At 43.4% G+C, this 18,626-nt stretch overlaps 1 protein-coding gene across 1 annotated transcript in view; it reads right to left on the minus strand.

Annotated features, from left to right (window-relative positions):
- Positions 1 to 18,626, minus strand: part of LOC124004217 (stabilin-1-like) — a 118,636-nt gene that overhangs the window by 32,601 nt on the left and 67,409 nt on the right. The window contains exons 15-22 of the mRNA XM_046312980.1: positions 15,118 to 15,171; positions 12,820 to 12,900; positions 8,791 to 8,943; positions 8,639 to 8,701; positions 8,124 to 8,216; positions 6,903 to 6,989; positions 1,193 to 1,304; positions 521 to 707 (exon numbers count right to left, since the gene is read on the minus strand). Of these exons, the coding sequence (XP_046168936.1) occupies positions 521 to 707; positions 1,193 to 1,304; positions 6,903 to 6,989; positions 8,124 to 8,216; positions 8,639 to 8,701; positions 8,791 to 8,943; positions 12,820 to 12,900; positions 15,118 to 15,171 (830 nt within the window). The remainder of the gene's footprint in view (positions 1 to 520; positions 708 to 1,192; positions 1,305 to 6,902; positions 6,990 to 8,123; positions 8,217 to 8,638; positions 8,702 to 8,790; positions 8,944 to 12,819; positions 12,901 to 15,117; positions 15,172 to 18,626) is intronic.

The raw sequence follows: 18,626 nt of genomic DNA on the forward strand, positions 1-18,626 counted from the left end.
ATATAGATAATAATAATAATATTATAATTTAATTAGAAAATAGTAGATATAAATTGAAGAAACACACACACATCTGTTACACACACACCTTTGTTACATACACACACACAAACACACACGCATGCACGCACACACGCACGCACGCACACGCAAACACACACACGCAAACACACGCACGCACACACACACACACACACACACACACACACACACACACACACACACACACACACACACACACACACACACACACACACACACACACACACACACACACACACACACACACACACACACACACACACACACACACACACACACACACACACACACACAGGGACACACACACATCTGTTACACACAGGGAAACACACTCATAGACACACACACACACACACACACACACGTCTGTTACAAACAGGCACTGACTGAGACCCTTTAGAGCACTGACTGAGGCCTTTTGGAGCACTGACTGAGGCCCTTTGCCTAGCAATAAGTAAGCTAAGTAAGTAATACTTACGTGGTGTGGCTGCCGGTGAAGCTGCAGAAGGCGTGGACATGGCAGTGTTCAGATAGACCATCAGAGTTACAGGCCTTAGCCTCCTTATCACAGTAGTCTCCAGAGTAACCCTCCAGACAGGAGCCCCCTCTACATGCACCCTTACTGCCTGGGCGGTTATCACACACACCATGGAGACAGTGGCAATCTGGAGACGACGAGGGGGGGGGGGGACAAAGAGAGGAAAGAGGGGAGACAGAGAGAGGGGGCAGGGGGAGAAAGAGGAGGGAGGGAGGGAGGGAGGGACAAAGAGAGGAAAGAGGGGAGACAGAGAGAGGGGGCAGGGGGAGGAAGAGGAGAGAGGGAGGGAGGGACAGAGAGAGGAAAGAGGGGAGACAGAGAGAGGGGGGGAGAGAAACATGATAAGGGTTCTTAAGTCAGATTTGACCATGATTTTCCTTTAGTTTTTAATCAAGGAGAGAAATGTGAAATGGCCCTTTCTATGGTGCACCACGCCTGGGCAGCTCCATATGGGGATTAGATACAACAGGACTGGATAAATGATATTTTACTGTGTCCCAAGTGGCATCCTATTCCCTATATAGTGCACTACTTTTTTTTGGGGGGGGGGCGTGGTCAACAGTAGTACACACTATAGGGAATAGGGTACTATAAAGTGTAACTCATACCCACCCTGGTCACACTTCTCTCCGTGTTTGTTGGGGTCAGAACAGATGTGACAGGCGATCCCCTTGAAGAGCTCCTCGCAGCGACACGACCCGTTACCATGGATACCATCAAAACACTACACACACATAGAAAGGTCACAGGTCAAAGACATGGAGACAGGACGTGATGATGGTTAAAATGGTATGCGTTTCAAGTTTCAAAGTCTATTCACCATGTGCACAGGATACGACTGGTGTAAAACAGTACAGTGAAATTATTTTCTTGAGTGTTTTCCCTCAATGCAGTAATGATAATAATATAGACAGTAATATAGATAGCAATATAGGTAAAAAAATAATATAGATAGTAATATAGATAGTAATATGGATAGTAATATAGTAATATAGTAATAATAATAATATTATAGATAATAATAATAATAATAATATAGATAGTAATATAGTAATATAGTAATGATGATAATATTATAGATAATAATAATATAGATAATAATAATAATATAGATAATAATAATATAGATAATAATAATAATAATATAGATAATAATAATAATAGATAATAATAATAATAATATAGATAATAATAATAATATAGATAATAAAAATAATATAGATAATAAAAATAATATAGATAATAATAATATAGATAATAATACTATAGATAATAATAATATAGATAATAATAATAATAATATAGATAATAATAATAATAATATAGATAATAATAATAATATAGATAATAATAATATAGATAATAATACTATAGATAATAATAATAATATAGATAATAATAATATAGATAATAATAATAATATAGATAATAATAATATAGATAATAATAATAATATAGATAATAATACTATAGATAATAATAATAATATAGATAATAATAATATAGATAATAATAATAATATAGATAATAATATAAATAATAATAATAATAATATAGATAATAATAATAATATAAACAATAATAATAGAATTGATCATATAGATAATAATATAGATAATAATAATAATATAGATAATAATAATATAGATAATAATAATAATATAGATAATAATAATATAAACAATAATAATAATAATATAGATATATAATAATAATATAAACAATAATAATATAGATAATAATAATATCGATAATAATAATATAGATATTAATAATAATATAGATAATAATAGTATAGATAATAATAATATAGATAATAATAATATCGATAATAATAATATAGATATTAATAATAATATAGATAATAATAGTATAGATAATAATAATATAGATAATAATAATATCGATAATAATAATATAGATAACAATAGTAATAATTATATAGATTATTATAAAGATAATAATTTAGATAAAACAAATAATAATACAGATAATGAGATATATAATAATAATATAAACAATAATAATAATAATATAGATAATAATAACAATAATAATATAGATATTAATAATAATATAGATAATAATAGTATAGATAATAATAATATAAACAATAATAATAATAATATAGATATATAATAATAATATAAACAATAATAATTATAATATAGATATATAATAATAATATAAACAATAATAATAATAATATAGATATATAATAATAATATAAACAATAATAATTGAATTGATCAAATAGATAATAATATAGATAAAAATACAGAAAATAATAATATAGATAATAATAATATAGACAATAGTATAGATAATAATAATAATAATGGTATAGATAATAATAATATATGTAAAAATATAGATATTAATAATATAGATAATAATATAGATAATAATATAGATAATACTATAGATTATAATAAAACCGGTGCCTCTGCCTAGGACAGGGCCTCCTGTATGTCTCTCCAGCCTGGTGAGTCCTATGCCATGGCACAAAGCATCCAGTGAAGCCTCCAGTGATGATCCATGGCATGAAGCCTCCAGTGAGGAGTCATGGAATGACTCTCCAGCGACGGTCTCCAGTCCGGAGCCTCCAACAATGATGGTCTCCAGTCCGGGGCCTCCATCAATGACGGTGCCCAGTCCGGGGCCTCCATCAACGACGGTGCCCAGTCTGGAGCCTCCATCAACGACGGTGCCCAGTCCGGAGCCTCCAGCAACGACGGTGCCCAGTCCGGAGCCTCCAGCAACGACGGTCTCCAGTCTGGAGCCTCCATCAATGACGGTCTCCAGTCCGGAGCCTCCATCAACAACGGTCTCCAGTCTGGAGCCTCCATCAACAACGGTCTCCAGTCCGGGGCCTCCAACAACAACGGTCTCCAGTCCGGGGCCTCCAACAACAACGGTCTCCAGTCCGGAGCCTCCATCAACGATGGTGCCCAGTCCGGGGCCCGCAACGAGGGTTCGCAGTTCAGGGCTCGCCACGAAGGTCCCCAGTCCGGATGTCCTTTTGGTGATTGACCATTCTTGATACACATGGAAAACTGTTGAGTTTGAAAAATCCAGCATCGTTGCTGTTCTTGACACAAACCGGTGCACCTGGCACCTACTACCATAACCCGCTCAAAGACATTTAAATATTTTGTCTTGTCCATTCACCCTCTGATTGGCACATATACACAATCCATGCCTCAATTGTCTCAAGGCTTAAAAATCATTCTTTAACTGGTCTGCTCCCCTTCATCTACACTGATTGAAGTGGTTTTAACAAGTGACATCAATAAGGGACCATAGCTTTCACCTGGATTCACCTGGTCAGTCTATGTCATGGAGGAAGCAGGTGTTCATAATGTTTTGTACACTCACTGTATACAGCAGTCACAGTAACACATGGAAACTCTCAGGAGGTAGAAGGGTCAGCATTTGACCATCAGGTATTCCACGATTGGAGAATAATGGGTAGAGACTTCCACTATAGACTGATATTACAGACTGAGACTATAGACAGACTATAGACTGAGACTATAGACAGACTATAGACAGACTATAGACTGAGACTATAGACTGAGACTATAGACTGAGACTATAGACAGACTATAGACTGAGACTATAGACTGAGACTATAGACAGACTATAGACAGACTATAGACAGACTATAGACTGGGAATCTAGACAGACTATAGACTGAGACGATAGACAGACTATAGACAGACTACAGACTGAGACTATAGACAGACTATAGAAAGACTATAGACAAACTATAGACTGAGACTATAGACAGACTATAGACAGACTATAGACTGAGACTATAGACTGAGACTATAGACAGACTATAGACTGAGACTATAAACTGAGACTATAGACAGACTATAGACTGAGACTATAGACAGACTATAGACAGACTATAGACTGAGACTCTAGACAGACTATAGACTGAGACTACAGACAGACTACAGACTGAGACTACAGACTGAGACTAAAGACTGAGACTATAGACTGAGACTATAGACTGAGACTATAGACTGAGACTACAGACTGAGACTATAGACTGAGACTATAGACAGACTTCAGACTGAGACTATAGACTGAGACTATAGACAGACTACAGACTGAGCCTACAGACTGAGACTACACACTGAGACTATAAATTAAGACTATAGACTGAGACTACAGAGAGACTATAGACTGAGACTACAGACTGAGACTACAGACAGACTATAGACTGAGACTATAGACTGAGTACAGTCTGAGACTACAGACTGAGACTATAGACTGAGACTATAGACAGACTATAGACTGAGACTACAGACAGACTATAGACTGAGACTACAGACAGACTATAGACTGAGACTACAGACAGACTACAGACTGAGACTACAGACATACTATAGACTGAGACTATAGACAGACTACAGTCTGAGACTACAGACTGAGACTACAGACTGAGACTATAGATTCTGTAGCTCAGTTGGTAGAGCATGGCGCTTGTAACGCCAGGGTAGTGGGTTCGATCCCCGGGACCACCCATACGTAGAATGTATGCACACATGACTGTAAGTCGCTTTGGATAAAAGCGTCTGCTAAATGGCATATATTATATATTATTATTATATTATAGATTGAGATTACAGACTGAGACTATAGACTGAGAGTAAAGACTGAGACTATAGACTGAGACTATAGACAGACTACAGACTGAGACTATAGACTGAGATTACAGACTGAGACTATAGACTGAGACAGACTGAGACTATAGACTGAGATTACAGACTGAGACTATAGACTGAGACTACAGACTGAGACTATAGACTGAGATTACAGACTGAGACTATAGACTGAGACTACAGACTGAGACTATAGACTGAGATTACAGACTGAGACTATAGACTGAGACTATAGACTGAGACTACAGACTGAGACTACAGACAGACTATAGACAGACTACAGACTGAGACTATAGACTGAGACTATAGACTGAGACTACAGACTGAGACTACAGACTGAGACTACAGACTGATACTACAGACTGAGATTACAGACAGACTACAGACTGAGACTACAGACTGAGCCTATAGACAGACTATAGACTGAGACTACAGACTGCGACTACAGACTGAGACTATAGACAAACTATAGACTGCAACTACAGACTGAGACTACAGACAGACTATAGACTGAGACTATAGACAGACTACAGACTGAGACTATAGACTGAGACTATAGACTGAGACTACAGACTGAGACTACAGACTGAGACTACAGACTGAGATTACAGACAGACTACAGACTGAGACTACAGACAGCCTATAGACAGACTACAGACTGCGACTACAGACTGAGACTATAGACAGACTATAGACTGCAACTACAGACTGAGACTACAGACTGAGACTACAGACTTAGACTACAGACTGAGACTACAGACAGACTACATACTGAGACTATAGACAGACTATAGACAGACTATAGACTGAGACTATAGACTGAGACTACATACTGAGACTATAGACAGACTATAGACAGACTATAGACTGAGACTATAGACTGAGACTACAGACTGAGACTATAGACTAGTATCTACTGAGCTAGAGTCTGCAGTCACATATTATTGTTGATGAAGAGACAGACCCCTTTTAGAAAATGCTTGGTAAACAACGTGTAGATTAACAGTGAAATGCTGACTGACTGTACCTTTTCCAACAATTCAGAGTTAAAGATAAGATCATTACAATAGAAATAATGACACAGTGAATAACGAATGTCCACTGTCCGCTCGGTGAATGGAGAATCCATCGAGTTGGATAGCCATGGAGGAGGATTCTTGTCCTAAAGCAAAATGTTTCAGCAAAAAAACGGAGAACATTGCAGTTACGAGAGTCTCGTTGATAGCATATCCGCGATCTGAGGTCTTCCGTCTTATTTTTCAAGTGACTAGGAAACTGGGATGGACGAAAGTGGTGGCTGGTTTTCCCTTCACCTTAGTCTCACTTAGCTCTCCTGCCTATTTTCCACTGGCATTTCCTCTTGGGCAGCTCGAAGATTGGGTCGGAGGTACACAAAGAGCTCATGAGTCGAAGTCAGATGAGTCGAAGTCGAAGCCAGAATTGCGGTTAGTAACTGCCGACCTGATGTTCAAAAGTTTTTATAGATCATAAGAAAATATTGCTGACACAATAAACGGCAAAAGAATTGAACAAAATAGCAAAGTAGGGTCTTTCTTTCCATCTTGTGTGTGTGTGCGCATGCGTGAGTGCGTGATTGTCAGAATGCTGAGAGAACGACTTGCTAGGCAGATAGAGTCTTTACTTACAGTGCCTTTGCCATAACAGGGTGTCTGGAAACCTCCTGTACACGTTTTACACTCAGGTCCATAGAACCCACTGCAACACTCTGCTCTCTGAAACTCAACAGAAACAAATCACTCACTGAGACTGCAGGGTTGCAAACGCACCCTATTCCCTGTGTAGTGCACTACTTTTGACCATGGCCCATAGGGACCGATAGGGCTCTGTAGGGCTCCACAGGACTCCATAGGGCTCCGTAGGGCTCCATAGGGTTCCATAGGGCTCCATAGGGCTCCATAGGGCTCCATGGGGCTCCACAGGACTCCATAAGGCTCCATAGGGCTACATAGAGCTCTGTAGGGTTCCATAGGGCTCCATAGGGCTCCATAGGGCTCCATAGGGCTCCATAGGGCTCCACAGGACTCCATAGGGCTCCATAGGGCTCCATAGGGCTCCACAGGACTCCATAGGGCTCCATAGAGCTCTGTAGGGTTCCATAGGGCTCCATAGGGCTCCATGGGGCTCCGTAGGGCTCCACAAAGCTCTGGTCAGAAGTAGTGAACTATTTGAAGAATAGGGTGTAATTTGGTCCGCAAGTCTGTTGTCATCCTAACCGAAACTATGTGTTAACATCATGTTCGTATTTAATCTCTTTCTTTACTTTATTCTTCAGAAAGAAGATATTGCTATAAACATATCAGACATATCATTCTCTCTCTCTACACGATGAATGAAAAAGATACAGGAAATGAACCAAGAGCTGAACCAGGAAATGAACCAAAAGCTGAGCCAGGAAATGAACCAAGAGCTGAGCCAGGAAAAGAACCAAGAGCTGAGCCAGGAAAAGAACCAAGAGCTGAGCCAGGAAAAGAACCAAGTGCTGAGCCAGGAAAAGAACCAAGAGCTGAGCCAGGAAAAGAACCAAGAGCTGAGCCAGGAAAAGAACCAAGAGCTGAGCCAGGAAAAGAACCAAGAGCTGAGCCAAGAAAAGAACCAAGAGCTGAGCCAGGAAAAGAACCAAGAGCTGAGCCAGGAAAAGAACCAAGAGCTGAGCCAGGAAAAGAACCAAGAGCTGAGCCAGAAAAAGAACCAAGAGCTGAGCCAGGAAAAGAACCAAGAGCTGAGCCAGTAAAAGAACCAAGAGCTGAGCCAGGAAAAGAACCAAGAGCTGAGCCAGGAAAAGAACCAAGAGCTGAGCCAGTAAAAGAACCAAGAGCTGAGCCAGGAAAAGAACCAAGAGGACTTACCTGAATAGTAGTGTTGCAGTATTTAGCACAACCTTTAATGAGCGTGGGGTTGAATGGATATGCCTGATAGTCACAATCCTTCATGTGACTTTGCTGTGGTACAGAAACAACAATAAGTATCTATCTTATTAGCAACAGAAGAGGGTCGTTACCTAACAGGGTCGTTACCTAACAGGGTTGTTACCTAACAGGGTCGTTACCAACAGAACCAATATAAATAGTTGTATCCTGTGTAGGCACATGACAAATAAACATTTCATTAGATTTGAGTATAGACAAATCATTACAAATATGTGTCATTGTTTATGTAGCTGGTATTTAAAAAAAATAGTAAGAACTACTTTGTATAATAATATAGGCCGTGAGCTGAATAGAGATCCAGACATAGAGCCACACTCAAAAAGATGTAGCAGAAGCTTAGGATATTTTCACTGCATCAGGGATAGCAGGCACAGGTCTTTAACAGCCAGCCACCTTCATGAGAGGAATAGAAAACATTGCTGTGATTATTTTACCAGTTCTATGCTTCCCTCGGGGCAATGTGACTCATAGAGATAGCTGCACCTCACACACGGGCCCTGGAAAACGGACACACAAACAACATCACAATGCCACAGTCATTTTTCAATTAGAATAGACTAGAATAGAACAGAATGTTTCCACCTACCATGATGATTTTGTTCTCTGTGACATCACATCTCTTAGGCAGGATGGGGACGATCGAGGGCGGGACTAGAACCCCGTCAATCATATGGATCACTCCATTGGATGCCATAATATTAGTAATCTGAAGAGGTTTCCCGCCCAGCAGCACCAGGCCCTGTCAGACACAATGGAGATGTCCTTAAAAGGGAACTTTAGGGAATAGGGCCCAGGGCCCTATAGGGAATAGGGTGTAGTACTACTGTTGACCAGGGCCCTATAGGGTGTAGTGCTACTGTTGACCAGGGCCCTATAGGGAATAGGGTGTAGTGCTACTGTTGACCAGGGCCCTATAGGGTGTAGTACTACAGTTGACCAGGGCCCTATAGGGAATAGGGTATAGTACTACTGTTGACCAGGGCCCTATAGGGAATAGGGTGTAGTGCTACTGTTGACCAGGGCCCTATAGGGAATAGGGTGTAGTAAATCAAATCAAATCAAATCAAATTTTATTTGTCACATACACATGGTTAGCAGATGTTAATGCGAGTGTAGCGAAATGCTTGTGCTTCTAGTTCCGACAATGCAGTGATAACCAACAAGTAATCTAACTAACAATTCCAAAACTACTGTCTTATACACAGTGTAAGGGGATAAGGAACATGTACATAAGGATATATGAATGAGTGATGGTACAGAGCAGCATACAGTAGATGGTATCGAGTACAGTATATACATATGAGATGAGTGTGTAGACAAAGTAAACAAAGTGGCATAGTTAAAGTGGCTAGTGATACATGTGTTACATAAGGATGCAGTCGATTATGTAGAGTACAGTATATACATATGCATATGAGATGAATAATGTAGGGTAAGTAACATTATATAAGGTAGCATTGTTTAAAGTGGCTAGTGATATATTTACATCATTTCCCATCAATTCCCATTATTAAAATGGCTGGAGTTGGGTCAGTGTCAATGACAGTGTCTTGGCAGCAGCCACTCAGTGTTAGTGGTGGCTGTTTAACAGTCTGATGGCCTTGAGATAGAAGCTGTTTTTCAGTCTCTCGGTCCCAGCTTTGATGCACCTGTACTGATATAATAATAATAATAATAATAATAATAATAATAATAATATATAATAATAATAATATATGCCATTTAGCAGACGCTTTTATCCAAAGCGACTTACAGTCATGTGTGCATACATTCTACGTATGGGTGACTGACCTCGCCTTCTGGATGATAGCGGGGTGAACAGGCAGTGGTTCGGGTGGTTGATGTCCTTGATGATCTTTATGGCCTTCCTGTAACAACGGGTGGTGTAGGTGTCCTGGAGGGCAGGTAGTTTGCCCCCGGTGATGCGTTGTGCAGTCCTCACTACCCTCTGGAGAGCCTTACGGTTGAGGGCGGAGCAGTTGCCGTACCAGGCGGTGATACAGCCCGCCAGGATGCTCTCGATTGTGCATCTGTAGAAGTTTGTGAGTGCTTTTGGTGACAAGCCGAATTTCTTCAGCCTCCTGAGGTTGAATAGGCGCTTCTGCGCCTTCTTCACGACGCTGTCAGTGTGAGTGGACCAATTCAGTTTGTCTGTGATGTGTATGCCGAGGAACTTAAAACTAGCTACCCTCTCCACTACTGTTCCATCGATGTGGATAGGGGGGTGTTCCCTCTGCTGTTTCCTGAAGTCCACAATCATCTCCTTAGTTTTGTTGACGTTGAGTGTCAGGTTATTTTCCTGACACCACACTCCGAGGGCCCTCACCTCCTCCCTGTAGGCCGTCTCGTCGTTGTTGGTAATCAAGCCTACCACTGTTGTGTCGTCCGCAAACTTGATGATTGAGTTGGAGGCGTGCGTGGCCACGCAGTCGTGGGTGAACAGGGAGTACAGGAGAGGGCTCAGAACGCACCCTTGTGGGGCCCCGTGTTGAGGATCAGCGGGGAGGAGATGTTGTTGCCTACCCTCACCACCTGGGGGCGGCCCGTCAGGAAGTCCAGTACCCAGTTGCACAGGGCGGGGTCGAGACCCAGGGTCTCGAGCTTGATGACGAGCTTGGAGGGTACTATGGTGTTGAATGCCGAGCTGTAGTCGATGAACAGCATTCTCACATAGGTATTCCTCTTGTCCAGGTGGGTTAGGGCAGTGTGCAGTGTGGTTGAGATTGCATCGTCTGTGGACCTATTTGGGCGGTAAGCAAATTGGAGTGGGTCTAGGGTGTCAGGTAGGGTGGAGGTGATATGGTCCTTGACTAGTCTCTCAAAGCACTTCATGATGACGGAAGTGAGTGCTACGGGGCGGTAGTCGTTTAGCTCAGTTACCTTAGCTTTCGTGGGAACAGGAACAATGGTGGCCCTCTTGAAGCATGTGGGAACAGCAGACTGGTATAGGGATTGATTGAATATGTCCGTAAACACACCGGCCAGCTGGTCTGCGCATGCTCTGAGGGCGCGGCTGGGGATGCCGTCTGGGCCTGCAGCCTTGCGAGGGTTAACACGTTTAAATGTCTTACTCACCTCGGCTGCAGTGAAGGAGAGACCGCATGTTTCCGTTGCAGGCCGTGTCAGTGGCACTGTATTGTCCTCAAAGCGGGCAAAAAGTTATTTAGTCTGCCTGGGAGCAAGACATCCTGGTCCGTGACTGGGCTGGATTTCATCTTGTAGTCCGTGATTGACTGTAGACCCTGCCACATGCCTCTTGTGTCTGAGCCATTGAATTGAGATTCCACTTTGTCTCTGTACTGACGCTTAGCTTGTTTAATAGCCTTACGGAGGGAATAGCTGCACTGTTTGTATTCAGTCATGTTGCCAGACACCTTGCCCTGATTAAAAGCAGTGGTTCGCGTTTTCAGTTTCACGCGAATGCTGCCATCAATCCACGGTTTCTGGTTAGGGAATGTTTTTATCGTTGCTATGGGAACGACATCTTCGACGCACGTTCTAATGAACTCGCACACCGAATCAGCGTATTCGTCAATATTCCCATCTGATGCAATACGAAACATGTCCCAGTCCGCGTGATGGAAGCAGTCTTGGAGTGTAGAGTCAGCTTGGTCTGACCAGCGTTGGACAGACCTCAGCGTGGGAGCCTCTTGTTTTAATTTCTGCCTGTAGGCAGGGATCAGCAAAATGGAGTCGTGGTCAGCTTTTCCGAAAGGGGGGCGGGGCAGGGCCTTATATGCGTCGCGGAAGTTAGAGTAACAATGATCCAAGGTTTTACCACCCCTGGTTGCGCAATCGATATGCTGATAAAATTAAGGGAGTCTTGTTTTCAGATTGGCTTTGTTAAAATCCCCAGCTACAATGAATGCAGCCTCCGGATAAATGTTTTCCAGTTTGCAAAGAGTTAAATAAAGTTCGTTCAGAGCCATCGATGTGTCTGCTTGGGGGGGGATATATACGGCTGTGATTATAATCGAAGAGAATTCTCTTGGAAGATAATGCGGTCTACATTTGATTGTGAGGAATTCTAAATCAGGTGAACAGAAGGATTTGAGTTCCTGTATGTTTCCTTCATCACACCATGTCCCGTTAGTCATGAGGCATACGCCCCCGCCACTCTTCTTACCAGATAGATGTTTGTTTCTGTCGGCGCGATGCGTGGAGAAAGGGCCCTATAGGGAATAGGGTGTAGTACTACTGTTGACCAGGGCCCTATAGGGAATAGGGTGTAGTACTACTGTTGACCAGGGCCCTATAGGGAATAGGGTGTAGTACTACTGTTGACCAGGGCCCTATAGGGAATAGGGTGTAGTACTACTGTTGACCAGGGCCCTATAGGGTGTAGTGCTACTGTTGACCAGGGCCCTATAGGGAATAGGGTGTAGTGCTACTGTTGACTACGGCCCTATAGGGTGTAGTACTACTGTTGACCAGGGCCCTATAGGGAATAGGGTGTAGTGCTACTGTTGACTAGGGCCCTATAGGGAATAGGGTGTAGTGCTACTGTTGACCAGGGCCCTATAGGGAATAGGGTGTAGTACTACTGTTGACCAGGGCCCTATAGGGAATAGGTTGTCACTTGGGAAGCATCCCGTCTTGAAATAGCAGAACTTACATCGTTGGTGAGGTTGACTAGTAGGATCTGATTGGCCATAGTCTGAATCAGACCCATGCTTGCCAGCTGGTCCACGGTCAACTGCAGAGATAGAATCAATAATTAATAGCTGTGCTCCATAGGCAAGGAGCATAACAGGAAGTAATAGCTGTGCTCCATAGGCAAGGAGCATAACAGGAAGTAATAGCTGTGCTCCATAGGCAAGGAGAATAACAGGAAGTAATATCTGTGCTCCATAGGCAAGGAGCATAACAGGAAGTAATAGCTGTGCTCCATAGGCAAGGAGCATAACAGGAAGTAATAGCTGTGCTCCATAGGCAATGAGCATAACAGGAAGTAATAGCTGTGTTCCATAGGCAAGGAGCATAACAGGAAGTAATAGCTGTGCTCCATAGGCAAGGAGCATAACAGGAAGTAATAGCTGTGCTCCATAGGCAAGGAGCATAACAGGAAGTAATAGCTGTGCTCCATAGGCAAGGAGCATAACAGGAAGTGATAGCTGCGTTCGACTCAGTAACTCCTAATCAAATGTATTTAGTGCAGGGGTCCAATGCTAGTTTAACTGGAAACTGGAATCCATCACTCACTGTGGTAGTGTTAATGTTTTAACGTTGTTTAACAGAGATAAACATAACATGTAAAGTGGTTTTCCATGCTGGAGACCGGGGGTTCAGATCCCACCTGTAACATCTAAAGTGGTTTTCCATGCTGGAGACCGGGGGTTCAGATCCCACCTGTAACATCTAAAGTGGTTTTCCATGCTGGAGACCGGGGGTTCAGATCCCACCTGTAACATGTAAAGTGGTTTTCCATGCTGGAGACCGGGGGTTCAGATCCCACCTGTAACATGTAAAGTGGTTTTCCATGCTGGAGACCGGGGGTTCAGATCCCACCTGTAACATGTAAAGTGGTTTTCCATGCTGGAGACCGGGGGTTCAGATCCCACCTGTAACATGTAAAGTGGTTTTCCATGCTGGAGACCGGGGGTTCAGATCCCACCTGTAACATGTAAAGTGGTTTTCCATGCTGGAGACCGGGGGTTCAGATCCCACCTGTAACATGTAAAGTGGTTTTCCATGCTGGAGACCGGGGGTTCAGATCCCACCTGTAACATGTAAAGTGGTTTTCCATGCTGGAGACCGGGGGTTCAGATCCCACCTGTAACATGTAAAGTGTTTTTCCATGCTGGAGACCGGGGGTTCAGATCCCACCTGTAACATGTAAAGTGGTTTTCCATGCTGGAGACCGGGGGTTCAGATCCCACCTGTAACATGTAAAGTGGTTTTCCATGCTGGAGACCGGGGGTTCAGATCCCACCTGTAACATGTAAAGTGGTTTTCCATGCTGGAGACCGGGGGTTCAGATCCCACCTGTAACATCTAAAGTGGTTTTCCATGCTGGGGTTCAGATCCCACCTGTAACATGTAAAGTGGTTTTCCATGCTGGAGACCGGGGGTTCAGATCCCACCTGTAACATGTAAAGTGGTTTTCCATGCTGGAGACCGGGGGTTCAGATCCCACCTGTAACATGTAAAGTGGTTTTCCATGCTGGAGACCGGGGGTTCAGATCCCACCTGTAACATGTAAAGTGGTTTTCAATGCTGGAGACCGGGTTCAGATCCCACCTGTAACATGTAAAGTGGTTTTCCATGCTGGAAACCGGGGGTTCAGATCCCACCTGTAACATGTAAAGTGGTTTTCCATGCTGGAGACCGGGGGTTCAGATCCCACCTGTAACATGTAAAGTGGTTTTCAATGCTGGAGACCGGGTTCAGATCCCACCTGTAACATGTAAAGTGGTTTTCCATGCTGGAGACCGGGGGTTCAGATCCCACCTGTAACATGTAAAGTGGTTTTCCATGCTGGAGACCGGGGGTTCAGATCCCACCTGTAACATGTAAAGTGGTTTTCAATGCTGGAGACCGGGTTCAGATCCCACCTGTAACATGTAAAGTGGTTTTCCATGCTGAAGACCGGGGGTTCAGATCCCACCTGTAACATGTAAAGTGGTTTTCCATGCTGGAGACCGGGGGTTCAGATCCCACCTGTAACATGTAAAGTGGTTTTCCATGCTGGAGACCGGGGGTTCAGATCCCACCTGTAACATGTAAAGTGGTTTTCAATGCTGGAGACCGGGGGTTCAGATCCCACCTGTAACATGTAAAGTGGTTTTCCATGCTGGAGACCGGGGGTTCAGATCCCACCTGTAACATGTAAAGTGGTTTTCCAAGCTGGAGACCGGGGGTTCAGATCCCACCTGTAACATGAGCTCTTGTAACATGTGGTAAAAGTGCTTACCGCAGCCTGGGAGTAGATATGTTGTTTCAGTAGCTCTTGAAGCTTGTTCTGGGCCTTCAGAGGGGGAGAACAGAGTTCTACATTGAACAGTTTCACACTGGGAATACTGTAGGGTCACTGGGAATACTGCATGGTCATTGGGAATACTGCATGGTCATTGGGAATACTGTAGGGTCACTGGGAATACTGTAGGGTCACTGGGAATACTGTAGGGTCACTGGGAATACTGTACGGTCACTTAGAATACTGTACGGTCACTGGGAATACTGCATGGTCACTGGGAATACTGCAGGGTCACTGGGAATACTGTAGGGTCACTGGGAATACTGTAGGGTCACTGGGAATACTGTAGGGTCACTGGGAATACTGTCCGTTCACTGGGAATACTGTACGGTCACTGGGAATACTGCACGGTCACTGGGAATACTGCATGGTCACTGGGAATACTGTAGGGTCACTGTGAATACTGTACGGTCACTGTAGGGTCACTGGGAATACTGTAGGGTCACTGGGAATACTGCATGGTTACTGGGAATACTGTAGGGTCACTGGGAATACTGTAGGGTCACTGGGAATACTGTAGGGTCACTGGGAATACTGCATGGTCACTGGGAATACTGTAGGGTCACTGGGAATACTGTAGGGTCACTAGGAATACTGTAGGGTCACTGGGAATACTGTACGGTCACTGAGAATACTGTACGGTCACTGGGAATACTGCATGGTCACTGGGAATACTGTAGGGTCACTGGGAATACTGTAGGGTCACTAGGAATACTGTAGGGTCACTGGGAATACTGTACGGTCACTGAGAATACTGTACGGTCACTGGGAATACTGCATGGTCACTGGGAATACTGTAGGGTCACTGGGAATACTGCATGGTCACTGGGAATACTGTAGGGTCACTGGGAATACTGTAGGGTCACTAGGAATACTGTAGGGTCACTGGGAATACTGTACGGTCACTGAGAATACTGTACGGTCACTGGGAATACTGCATGGTCACTGGGAATACTGTAGGGTCACTGGGAATACTGTAGGGTCACTGTAGGGTCACTGGGAATACTGTAGGGTCACTGCGAATACTGTAGGGTCACTGGGAATACTGTAGGGTCACTGGGAATACTGCATGGTCATTGGGAATACTGTAGGGTCACTGGGAATACTGTAGGGTCACTGGGAATACTGTAGGGTCACTGGGAATACTGTAGGGTCACTAGGAATACTGTAGGGTCACTGGGAATACTGTACGGTCACTGAGAATACTGTACGGTCACTGGGAATACTGCATGGTCACTGGGAATACTGTAGGGTCACTGGGAATACTGTAGGGTCACTGGGAATACTGTAGGGTCACTGTAGGGTCACTGGGAATACTGTAGGGTCACTGTGAATACTGTAGGGTCACTGGGAATACTGTAGGGTCACTGGAAATACTGCATGGTCATTGGGAATACTGTAGGGTCACTGGGAATACTGTAGGGTCACTGGGAATACTGTAGGGTCACTGGGAATACTGTACGGTCACTTAGAATACGGTACGGTCACTGGGAATACTGCATGGTCACTGGGAATACTGTAGGGTCACTGGCAATACTGTAGGGTCACTGGGAATACTGTAGGGTCACTGGGAATACTGTAGGGTCACTGTGAATACTGTACAGTCACTGGGAATACTGTAGGGTCACTGTAAGGTCACTGGGAATACTGTAGGGTCACTGGGAATACTGTAGGAATACTGTAGGGTCACTGGGAATACTGTAGGGTCACTGGGAATACTATAGGGTCACTGAGAATACTGTAGGGTCACTGTAGGGTCACTGCGAATACTGTAGGGTCACTGGGAATACTGTAGGGTCACTGGGAATACTGCATGGTCATTGGGAATAGTGTAGGGTCACTGGGAATACTGTAGGGTCACTGGGAATACTGTAGGGTCACTGGGAATACTGTACGGTCACTTAGAATACGGTACGGTCACTGGGAATACTGCATGGTCACTGGGAATACTGTAGGGTCACTGGCAATACTGTAGGGTCACTGGGAATACTGTAGGGTCACTGGGAATACTGTAGGGTCACTGAGAATACTGTAGGGTCACTGGGAATACTGTAGGTTCACTGGGAATACTGTAGGGTCACTGGGAATACTGTAGGTTCACTGGGATATCACTAGTATTCACATCACATTCACATCATATTACTGTATATTAAAATTTGCGTCCCAAATGACACCATATTACCTTTATATTGTTTTACTTTCAAAAATAGTATATATAGTATAATATAGCATCGACAGTAGTAGTAAATGACAGCCTATATATCAATATATACAGTGCATTTGAACAGTATTCAGACCCTTCACTTTTTCCACATTTTGTTACGATACAGCCTTATTCTAAAATAGATAAAATTGTGTTTTTCCCCTCAATCTACACACAATACACCATAATGACAAAGCAAAAACACGTTTAGACATTTTTGCTCATTTATAAAATAAAATAAACTGAAATAAGTTTTCAGACCTTTTACTCAGTACTTTGTTAAAGCGCATTTGGCAGCTATTACAGCCTTGAGATGTCTCGAGCCTCAAGCTCTGTCAGGCTGGATGGGGTGCAGTGCTGCACAGCTATTTTCAGGTCTCTCCAACGATGTTTGAGCTCTGGCTGGGCCATTCAAGGACATTCAGAGACCTGTCCCGAAGCCACTGCTGCGTTGTATTGGCTGTGTGATTAGGGTTGTTGTCCTGTTGGAAGGTTAACCTTCGCCCCAGGCTGAGGTCCTGAGCGCTCTGGAGCAGGATTTCATCAAGGATCTCTCTGTACTTTGCTCCCGACATCCTTCTCTCGATCCTGACTAGTCTCTCAGTCCCTAAAGCTGAAAAACATCCCCACAGCATGATGCTGCCACCACCATGCTTCAGGTTTCCTCCAGATGTGACGCTTGGCATTCAGGCCAAAAAGGTCAATCTTGGTTTCATCACACCAGAGAATTTTGTTTCTCATGGTCTGAGAGTCATTTAGGTGCCTTTTTGCAAACTCCAAGTGTGCTGTCATCTACCATAAAGGCCTGGTTGGTGGAGATGGTTGTCCTTCTGGAAGGTTCTCCCATCTCCACAGAGGAACACTGGAGCTCCGTCAGAGTGAACATTGAGTTCTTGGTCACCTCCCTGACCAAGGTCCTTCTCCCCCCAATTTCTCAGTTTGGCCGGGTGGCCAGCTCTACGAAGAGTCTTGGTGGTTCCAAACTTCTTCCATTGAAGAATGATGGAGGCCACTGTGTTCTTGGGGACCTTCAATTCTGCAAACATTTTTTGGTACACTCGTGGCTTGGTTTTTGCTCTGACATGCACTGTCGACTGTGGGACCTTATATAGACAGGTGTGCACCTTTTGTGGGATCCTGTATTTGACATTATAGCCATTACCATATATATGATTACATTTGATCTGATGTTGGTTGTGTGAAGTATCTGCATTTGTGCACTTAATATATAATAATAATAATA

This window comes from Oncorhynchus gorbuscha, linkage group LG18, assembly GCF_021184085.1.
Source record: "Oncorhynchus gorbuscha isolate QuinsamMale2020 ecotype Even-year linkage group LG18, OgorEven_v1.0, whole genome shotgun sequence".
NCBI lineage: Eukaryota > Metazoa > Chordata > Actinopteri > Salmoniformes > Salmonidae > Oncorhynchus > Oncorhynchus gorbuscha.